The sequence below is a fragment of the Sinocyclocheilus anshuiensis genome, unplaced genomic scaffold, assembly GCF_001515605.1.
Source record: "Sinocyclocheilus anshuiensis isolate Anshui unplaced genomic scaffold, SAMN03320099.WGS_v1.1 scaffold976, whole genome shotgun sequence".
NCBI classification, from domain to species: domain Eukaryota; kingdom Metazoa; phylum Chordata; class Actinopteri; order Cypriniformes; family Cyprinidae; genus Sinocyclocheilus; species Sinocyclocheilus anshuiensis.
Genome location: NW_015552538.1, coordinates 2,031,321 through 2,042,266, shown reverse-complemented (window position 1 = coordinate 2,042,266; position 10,946 = coordinate 2,031,321). Strand labels below are relative to the sequence as shown.

Genomic DNA, 10,946 nt, shown 5'->3' with positions numbered 1-10,946 from the left:
CAAAATTTCATCGACCAGCTTATAGTGGTTTGTGACTTTACTGTACACAGTGAGAAACAATATAAAAAGAAAAATGATTGTGCCTCTAGAGAGATCACACATCTCTCTGTGATAGCTGTTGTTCATAATACAGTAAATATTCAAATCAGGATACACAACTAGTCTTTATGCATACTCAAGAGGTAAACATTCATACATAATTCTAATTATTTTTATAAACAATTTTTTTGCAACTGAATTTTGAAAAAAAAAAAAGAACAAAGAAAAATAGGAGAAAAGAAATTACAGGAATCGTTTCTGATTTTTTTTCTTTTTTTTATACAGTTAGACCTCTTTTTACTGTCAAACCTCTTGGTTCTGATTCTAGCTTTGTGTTTTTCCCCCTTAGAGTCAGTACATGTTGCCATAAGTGAAAACCCCTAGATCAGGAAAACCTCTAGACAAGATACAACAAATACATGTTGACTTTGGGCATTTATTAAATCATATGGTATGTTATCAAGCGGAGTTATTTGACACTCTATACTAGAATGCGAGTATACAGGCCTGTATTCCTCTGTGAAACATGCCAGCATGTATCTGAGTCACACAGCAGCTAGAGGGGAAAAAGACAAGCATGTAACCAGTGTGTTAAGACGTCAGACTGAGAGTTAAACACATTAGAAATTTGAAAGAAGGTGAAAAGGTCTGCCTGTGGATCAAAAGGCCTAGACTATGAACATAAAAAATACGCAGTTGATTATTGTTTCAGAAGTTAACATAGAACATTTCCTTTTCTCCACAGATGAGAACAACGTAGCAAACTGTATAAAATACCCAAATTCACAAATAAGAGTCTCCAGTCCCATTGTCCCATTGACCCTGTGGTATTAGAGAGAATCAGCATTCTTCAGATATAAAAATAAATTTCTCATCATTTAAAATCCCCTTAATATTTGAGAAATGGTGCTGTTCCTCTTGTAAAAGAAGACAGCACCGCTCTCTGATCACCTCTGTCAATCCCTTTAGGCTTTCGTATATTTTGCATAATTTGTAATATATTTCCTTCTTGAAATTGTTGCAATTAAAACCATAAATACATACCTTACATCGGACAACAGAAAGACGGACGGAACAAAACGCAGTAGCTTCCGAGCAAAAACGACAGTAGCTAAAATCAAACGAGGAATATTTCAGTCCATTTCAAAAGAAGGTAGAAAAAGCAAAAAATCTCAATCAAAAGTCCATGTCAAACCTAAAAAATAAGGAAGGGACAAAACGAAAAGCATCAAGCGTTAACGAGTAAAAATAGATGGCGTGATCAAACCCAACATGGAGACAGGAAGACAGCGGTGCTACAAATATAACGCTAACATCTACACGAGACCCTGTATACCTCCATGTGGTGTGACTTTATATGCTCAGTTCACGCCTACAGATACGGCACTACAACGTCCCTCGCCACCGGATCAATGCCCAAAAGAAGACGCACATCCTCAGACCCATTAGCGTGGACAGAACGATCATTCCGCTCACAGGAAGCCACTAACCTCATCGTGTCCTGTGCTGTATGCCAGCTTATTTAGTCCCCTGTGTGCCAGGTGGCCCAAACCGTGCGCGTTTCGGATTCTCTGTGTTTACCAGATGACGCTGGAGATGCTCGTCTCTCTGGGCAGCAGCGGGAGCATGGCGTTGTTGCCGTGGTGCTCATCCAGGCTGTGCTGGCGCAGGGTCTTGTTGTTGACGGGCCGCTGGCCATTCATGAGGGTGAGGGGCAGGTTGCAGTAGGTGTGCTGGGGCGGCAGCGTTCCTCCGGCTGTGAAGGGCAGCTCGTAGTCGTAGCAGCGGTAGTGCGAGTGTTTCTGCCGTGCCAGCGAGTGCGAGCGGTACGAGCTCCGCAGGGACGGGCGCAGCTCGGGGTGAGCCGGCGCCAAGGCGGCGGACGTGGCCGTAGCCATGGAGATGGCCGAGACGGTCTGCAGGTCGGCGAAGGGGCCGGGTTCGCTGGCGTCCAGCGCGTGATTGGTGAGGGTTTGCTGGGGGCGGCGGTATGGCATGGTGTAGCGGAGCTGCTTCCAGAAGCGCGAGCCAGGCTTGTTGCTCTGCGGGCCGTTCCAGTGCACCACACTCAGGCATTTAATGGATTGTTTTAACTCCTCCACCTCTTGGTAGTTAATGGCTCCTCGCAGATCGGCACACTCGATTAAGATCACTTTAATGTCCCCTGAAACCAGAGAGTTGCGCAGACGGGACTCCAGCTCAAATATACTCCACCCGCGACGCAACACGTAGCTCGGGGTCAGCACGATGATCAGGCGTTTACTCATGTCTACGCAGCGGGACACGTCCTCTATGTACGCTACAGGAGATAAACAGCACAGACAAAGAAAGAAACTGTAATACCAAAATAACAGGTCGCACGAGAACTGAAAATAACGCACAGCTGAAGACAAACGCACATTTAGGACAGAACAACCACAGTCATTCATGAAGAACTATCTGCATGCACAATGTATGCGTGTTGTGCGCACCGTACACATGTGCACGCGTGGTTTTGCATTCAAACAAAGCTGTACCTCTAAGAAGATGTGTGTCATCCTGGTAATGTTGACTGCTCATACCTGGACATAAACATTCGGCTTTCAGACACAGCACACAAACAGGGCAAAAACACCTGACATATGATGCAAACAAACACACTGTGTCACATAAACTGGCTCTGATGGCTTGCAATGGAAAAAAATGGTACTATTATTATTGCCCACATTTTGGAATATTAATAATCTTTTAAAATTATTGTTTTGTTCTACAGAAAGTCTCAAGACTAAATACTTATTTTCTTATTTAACCAAGCTATTTTCTAGTCAACATAAGGCTTTCTGGTCATATTAATGCTGACGAGGGAGTTTAATTAGATTTAATTACAAATGATAAAATTACTTTGCAGTATTAGGAAGCAAGATAAATCCAGTGCTGCTATCATGTTTATGAGCTGAAAATGTCACACTTCATTATGAATGATCAAGGTGTTTTATTAGTTCTGTACAATTTTAGTGCTGTTTGTCAAATCTCTGCATAACTTTCTTTTGTGATTGTTGTGGGCTTCTGAATACACTCCTAAAACTTCACAGGAATTCATTTCTCTGACTATTCATGACATTTCTGTGAACAGGTCACGTGCTAATGAAAATGTTTTAAACATTTAAGACAACATTTACAAACACACTAACAGACATACATTCACCCAAAACACACATTCGGCACGTACTGCTGGTAGGAATGAGATCTCGGTCAGGGATGAAGAGTTTGTATCCGTAATGTTTCTCCAGGACGTCAGGGAGAATCTCCAGAGCAAAGCGCTCCTCTTCCTGTAATTCCTGACCCCACTGATCCAGCTCAACCTTACTGTAGGACAGGTACGCATCATACTCTTTATTTTCTGAGGGGAAAAGAAAGAAATGTTTAACAATATATTTTAGAAATACTTCTGATGAAAAAAAGAGTTAATTCCATATAATGTAGAAATTAGAATCAAATATGTAGTTGCTGCAGTGTCGTGCTCATTAGTTCCTGTAGGGGGAGTGTGTGTGGCGTTTACCTCCGTCTGTATCCTCCCCACCAAAGTGATGCCTGTAGCAGAGCAGCAGCTCGATCCTGTAGCACTTATACACAGACAATAACAAAGCCAACAGCAGAAGAATCGCACCCAGTCCACCAGCCAACTCCACGGTGTACATCAGCTCCACTGAGAGAGACAAAAGAACAGAATGGAAAGGGAAAGAACATATTACAAATATAACACTCCTGGAATAACATAGCATAGCATACATTTGTACAACATTTGTGAGGGAAGAACTGTAATCCTATGCAGCATTGCGAATGACAATCAAACGAAAAACGAAAGAGAAATATAAAACTATTTTATACTATATAAAACAATATATTTTACATTTATTGCTAAATATGCATATTACGCATACAATTACTTAAGTATTACCTTTGACTCTTTGTTATTTACAGTGCTTCATGGGAATGGGAGCTCTTTTTGGTAGTCGAGATTCTCTTATTGGTGGAGATTTCTCTTCTGAATCATGGGTAATGTATTTTTTCACTAGGAATTACACTGTTTAACATGATTATTTAAAAAATAAGTTGAATTACACTATGAATCAACAACCTTGAAGCTCACAGTAGGTATGTCCTTGAGGGTTTATAAGTTATTATTCAAAATCAATTCCCTCTTGGAGGAAACAAATAGGATTTTTACTTCCAGCACCCGACAGATGCATTCTATTACAGAAACATTCTAAGCCTAGAATACTATTTAATTAGTTTGTAACCATGGTGATTTTAGTTGGAAGACTGAATTCGTGTTAGATTTTAATTTTTGGCTACATGGTCACTGATCCCTATCATAGGATGCTAGGTGTGCTGGCATCTAGCTAAACTGGCAAGACTTCCTTTGTCAATTAGCTTCACCAGCAAATCTACCAGCCAGATCAGCACCAAACCAGCCTGGACCAGCATGGAAATTCATGCTGCGCTAAGGACATACACAAGGGGTGAGAAAAGCAAAATGACTTCAGAATGATTAAGCGCTAATGATGTTCATATTGTTCAAAGCTCCTCTGCGCTACAGCTAATGGAGGAAAACACGCAAGATACACTCAGATGCTTCAGAGAAGCTGAAAGATTGTGAAAGCATGTGTGTTTGTGAGTTCAGCAATGAGCTGAAGGAGAGAGGGGGTGCATATGAGAGATTTGGTTTGCGTGTGTGTGTGTGTTTGTGAGTATGTGGCTTTAAGATTATCTGCAGAAATATGTGTGCATGGCTAAGACGAGTTGAAAGAGAGAGAGAGAGAGAGAGAGCGAGAGAGAGAGAGAGAGAGAGAGAGAGAGAGAGAGAGTGTTTATTCATGTGTGTGTGTGTGAGAACAGTTGAATGAGTTTTGAGTTGGGCTGAGAGGGAGAGAATGTGTCTGAACTGCTGAAGCCGTCTCCTCCTCTGAACTGCCATTAAAAGAGAAGATAGGATGCCTTCAAAGCAGCTCTCTCTAAAAGAGAGTGAATTTTAGATGCTGATGCATTTCCCGAAAGGAGAGAAAGAAAGAGACAGAGAAGAGGAGGGAGACACAGGAACACGCTGTGCTGTTTATGTAAAGAAACCCCACAGCACACTAAAGGGATAGTTTACCCCAAAAATGAAAATCCTGTCATCATTTACTCACCCTCATGTTGTTCCAAACCTGTATGACTTACTTACTTTTGTGGGGCAAAAAAGTAGCAGCTTTAAAGAATGTCTGAGCTGCCTTTTTCATACAGCAAAAGTATACAGTAGGTGACTAGGGGCTGTCAAAATATTAAGCATCACAAAAGATTTTCAACATTGATAATAATGTTTCTTGAGCAGCAAATTGGAATATTAGAATGACTTCTGAAGGATCATGTGACACTGAAGACTGGAGTAATGGCTGCGGAACATTCAGCTTTGTCAGGAATAAATGACATTTTAAACTATATTTAAATAGAAAACAGTTATTTCAGATCGTAATAATATTTCACAATATTACAGTATTTTAATCAAATAAATGCCTTGCTAAGCATAAAGGACTTTCAAAAACATAAAAAAACTGTACTGACCACAAACGTTTGAGCAGGGTAATGTATACTGGAAAAAAAGATTGTCAGGGAGTGAATTATATTGCTATCTGTTCATCATATAAAGACACTGTATGTATTATACATTTCTATTATATGAACTAATTTGATTGCACTTTCATTTTTTTTTATGGTGATTTTTTTATTTGACAGCACCTGATCACCGTCTGCGCTTTCACTGTCGAAAAAAATGAACAGCCTTAAAATTCTTCAAAACATCTATTTTTTTCATAAAAGAAAGTCATACAAACAAACAAATGACAGATTTTTAATTGTTTGTGTGAACTGTTCCTTTAAATGAGAAGCAGCTGGTATGACTCAGCCGGTTGAGTTCATGTGTGTTATGGCTGAATGTGTTACCTCGTTTCCCAATCTGTACATTGGCTTGTCTTCTCCCGTTGCCGTTTTCCGCATAACAGGAATAATTACCCAGATCTACCTCCTCCAGTGAATCTATGGTCAGAGTAATGGACACTTCCTGTTCACCCAGGTGTTCTCTGACCGTCCTGGCGGAGAGAATAAAAAAACAATGAGCCATTGTTCACCAAAGGCTGTGGAATAAAAGTTTTTTTAATTAGCCCCTTTTGATAGAGGATTTGGGGGATAAATTTTAGACTGAGCAGCTTGTAGAGATTAGAAATTTTGGGAGGAAGGTTTCGGGTTTGGTCGGCGTTCAACAAATGGGGCTCTCATTTAATTATAACAGCGCATTTTCACTCTTGTTTGTCCTGGCTGAATCATTTGAAACTGAAATTTCATTTAAAAGATGCTGACATTGCTGCTCCTTAACTGCATGTAAATGCAAATGCATTCGGCGCATGGTGAGAGATACATTTCGCTGTGTTATTAGGATGTATTCAGCGCTTGCTCAGATCCAGCTCTCTTTCAGACAGTGGAATTAATAATAGTGTGTCATCACAGCGACCACCCCTGCTAGATATAAATAGGCTCATATACAAGCTTGTGATATCAGTAATTGAAAATGTACTGTCGACATCTCAGTAAACATTTAAAGTGTGCTTTACCGTGCACTATCTATCGTATTGAATAAGCGATTTCACAGTGGAAGCTAGTTTTAAAAGCAACTGTTTCTTGTATTACAACAACACTATGGTGGTACAGTGATAGTAATACCATCGAACTTTGATATATTATCATGGTACTGAAAGATAACCTTATTCATTTACTATAAGGTATTTACACTCAACTCCAAAGTATGCTATTTGCCATGGTACAGGAATACTGTATTGAAAAAAAAAACTATTTGTAAACATAATAATTAAAAATATGATATATATATATATATATATATATATTATTTACATACTTTTACATATTTTATTATATGATAAAATATAAAATATGTATGTAAATAAAAAAGGAAATAAATAAATCCATCTGTCCATCCATGATGGTCTAAGCTGTTATTATACATCTGCTGTGTAATTTGCATGCAATACTAATGTTTGCATATGTTTTTCAGTATGATATCCTTAATTCAGAACATGGGCTATTTTTTAAAGATTGTTTGGGGAGGGGGTTGTTTTGAGCTTGCGTCACAACATGTTTACTCTCGCCTCCACTGTGTTCCTTCTTACTTGATTTCACTCTCTCGAATGCGACTCTGGTCCATGTCTTCAATGAACTTCTCGCCTTTCATCCAGTAAACAAGCGGACTGATGTCCCCACTGTACCCAAAGAAGGCTCGGCATGTCAGGTTCAGCATGCTTCCTGCAGGGGTAAAGGAGGTTTGTGATTACACATTGATACCAAACTTCCTTCTTTTTTGACCCAATAGTTCCTCTGCCCAGGTCTTGCTGCCCTCTGTAAGAATATGTTGGGCCCGAACTGTGTTTGTGAAGCCAGAGGTACTTTCCCTGCACTGGCCACTAGGGGGTCTCACTGTAATAAATGGCAGCTGACAAGCTCACAATGGTGTTTTGTAGTTTAATGAGACTCACCAGTGTGCTTGAAAAGCAGAATCATAATCAGGGAGCTATTTCTTGACAATACAAAAATATGTAAAATGCAATTTGTTCTCAGTTCTTTGAATTGTATTTCTTTAAGATTTCTTTGAAACACCCTTAATAAAGCATTAAATTCAGTTAGATCTATTCTTCTAAAAGCAAGGGTCTTCAACAGGGGTCTGTGAACCCTCGGAGCATGCCAATTATTGTTTGATTGCACACAGATTTTTGTGAAAAAAGTGAAAAAAAGAATGCATTAAAATATATTATTATGAGCCAGTATTAAAATGCGACACTCACTTAAATACAATATGTAACAGTAGGTTCCTGCTCTCTCTATCTATCCACTAAATATGGAAGCTTGTTCTCGCCTTGAAATAAAAAGTAAAAAAGGTAATAAAAAAAAAGTCAGAATTGCAAGCAAACTTGGAAAGAGAAAGAAAGTCAGAACTGAGATATAAACTCAATTTTATGAGTCAGAAAAAAAACTGAATTCTGAGATTCTTGTGATTCTTTGAAAAAAGTTGAAGTGCCCTGTTTTAAAGTATTTATATGGTGTACAAATGATTAATGTACAGTACACCATTTCCTCCATATAGCACATAAAAATGGTTATTCCCCTTTACTCTGAATTTAATTTCTTAAAGATTACTTTTAATCACTCTCAAAGTATCAAGATCAGTGAGATCTATACTTCTAAAGCAAGGGTCTTCAGCGGGGGGTCTGCAGACTCTAAGGGATCGGGCAATTATTGTTTGATCTCAAGCTATTTTCTGTGAAAAAAAAATCAATAAAAAATTGCATTAAAAATACAAACTACAATCCCTAACAACAGTGTGTTTATTTCAGTGTATGAACATGTTTATCCTCAGTGGTTTGAAGTGCTGCTTCTTTTCTTTCTTTAGTTGCGGTTGAGGTGGTAGTTCTGCCTTAATGCTGTGATGTTTGTCGGTTGTTTGACGTTAATTAGGCATGTCTTTAGACTAGCAACGAATAAGACCCAGCACCAGGGAAGATCTTGCTCCGGGCCCCCAAACAAACCAGAAATAGCGTCTGTCTCTCACCAGGATGTGAAGTACATGTGGAGCATCTGATCAAAGAGATACTGAGACCACGAGTCTGTAAAACAGCACCATATACGCATACTGTAATTGACATCAAGTCACAGAAATTTAACTGATACTGGGTTTGATGTATTGTTGACATAATAATAAACACAAATTACGTTTATGGAATGTTAATGTTCAGACATTCACAGTTTGAGACCTTTAAACCAATTACATTTACATTTATCCAAAGCGACTTTCAAATAAGGCAAAACACAAGCTATTTATCATACAGGAGCCAGCGACATTAGCAGCACTGCAATACTGAATTTCAAGAGTAAACAAAAGCTAGAGCAGAAATGCGATTGCAGAAGTAGAAAAAAGAGATTTGAATTTTAATTTGATTAGGATGTCAGTGGAGCAAGACTGAGAGGGGTGAAACGTGGGCCGTCACCGGTCGGTTAAAGACCAAATACACTGGCATTCTTGTGCCAGGTTTAATTGAGCTAGTTTGAAGGCTGGCCAATACAGCATTGCAGTAGTCCAGTCTTGAGATGACAAGCTCCTGGATCAGGAGCAGATCTGTATGTACACATTAGAACACCCTGCACTTACAACAAGCTAACAAACACACAGAAACAAACTAGCAACCATTCAGAACATTTTACCAACTGCATAGCCTAGCGGAACCAACATACTGTTATTCTGCAAACCTGAGTTAGTTTTTTTTTTTTTTTTAATGACTTAAATCAGTCATTCTGTCATTCAAATCAGTATCTGTCTGATCTGTTCTAACTGATCAGAGTTATGTTTTTTAATTTAAGACACTGAAAAATGGCATATACTTCCATTGAAACTTTCTGAATCCCAAATTCTTATTGCAGTATAAATGCTTAACGTTGTATAAGCATCAAATTTCAAGACTTTTATAAACTTTTTTTTTTTTTTTAACTTTCAGGCAAAGCTTTGTCAAGCCATCTTTCGAAGTTTGTCTTGTCAAACTTTCCTTTTCTAGATATCACAGTGCTTGCAAGACAGTAATATCCCTTTGAAATTCCTCAAACATTGTATTTGTTGTTGTTCTTCTTCTTTTTGTTATAAAATCTTGCAATCATTTCAGCCCAAACTGTTATGTACATAGTTATATTCACAATGCTCACCAAGGCTGCATTTATTTGATCAAAAATACAGTAAAAACATTATTATTAAATATTTTCTTAATTTAAACATTACTGTTTCCATTTTAATATATACTAAAATGTATTGCTGTGGTGATAAAGTTGTTTTTAGCTGCCATTATTCCAGTCTTCAGTGTCACATGATCCTTCATAAATCATTCTAATATGCTGATTTGGTGCTTAAGAAACATTTTTTATCATCATCATTTGTGCTGCCTAATATTTTTGTGGAAACTGCTAAACTTTTTTCAGGATTCATTGCTGAATATAAGGTTATAAATATACAACATTTATTTGAAATACTGTAATTTTTGTGTATATGATTTCAGCCTTAGGTCTGCTATCTATACTGTCTACGTTTTAAGAAATAAGAATTTCAAATGTAACCGTGACATTGATAACATAACCGTTTTTCTCTCTAACATCTATTTGCATATGGAATTCAGATTAGTCTTTCCTGTCGTGCCTATATAATCACAACAGTGTTGCATTGCTTGTTTATTTTTTATGCATAGCTGGCAGAAAATCAGATGTGTGCTGATTGCCATGATGACATCAAACGGCTCTGATGCAGTATTTCTTAACACATATCCAAGCTTAAAACTCCAACACTATTCGTTTGCTGCCTTGAAAGCACTGACATTTCCTTTAGAAAATGCAAATCTAGTTGTTGTCTCTGCTGTTATCATCACAATCTCGTCTGCCTTCTAATCAGAGGATAATGCACTACAGATATGGAATAATTTAGCAATTTCAATACATAATTTAGGAAGCAACTAGAAAAAAAACAGATGTTAATAAGGTCTGCCACCAGAGAGAGCTCTAAGCTCTATCCAGGGCCATTTTTCTGTTTGGAGTGTGTTTTTCAATGCGTTTGAATGAAAGGCAAGTGTACTGAGCTGTTCGCTTGCGGTGTTTCGCTCCATTTACCAACAGAGTCGAAACACTGACCAAGCATTCCTGTAAAAACACACACACAAAAACATACAGGTCTGAAGACAACACACAGCCATGAATGAACGAATAGAGACCTATGTTAAAGGGGTCATATGATGTTGCTAAAAAGAACATTATTTTGTGTATTTGGTGTAATGAAATGTGTTTATGTGGTTTAAGGT

The 10,946-nt window shown here is 38.3% G+C and overlaps 1 protein-coding gene across 1 annotated transcript in view; it reads right to left on the bottom strand.

Annotated features, from left to right (window-relative positions):
* Positions 1 to 1,593: 1,593 nt before the first annotated feature.
* Positions 1,594 to 10,946, bottom strand: part of il1rapl1a (interleukin 1 receptor accessory protein-like 1a) — a 90,917-nt gene continuing 81,564 nt past the window's right edge. Inside the window, exons 7-11 of the mRNA XM_016454194.1 lie at positions 7,236 to 7,368; positions 5,998 to 6,143; positions 3,578 to 3,724; positions 3,248 to 3,418; positions 1,594 to 2,338 (exon numbers count right to left, since the gene is read on the bottom strand). Coding sequence (XP_016309680.1) covers positions 1,617 to 2,338; positions 3,248 to 3,418; positions 3,578 to 3,724; positions 5,998 to 6,143; positions 7,236 to 7,368 — 1,319 coding nt within the window. The 3' untranslated portion in view covers positions 1,594 to 1,616. The remainder of the gene's footprint in view (positions 2,339 to 3,247; positions 3,419 to 3,577; positions 3,725 to 5,997; positions 6,144 to 7,235; positions 7,369 to 10,946) is intronic.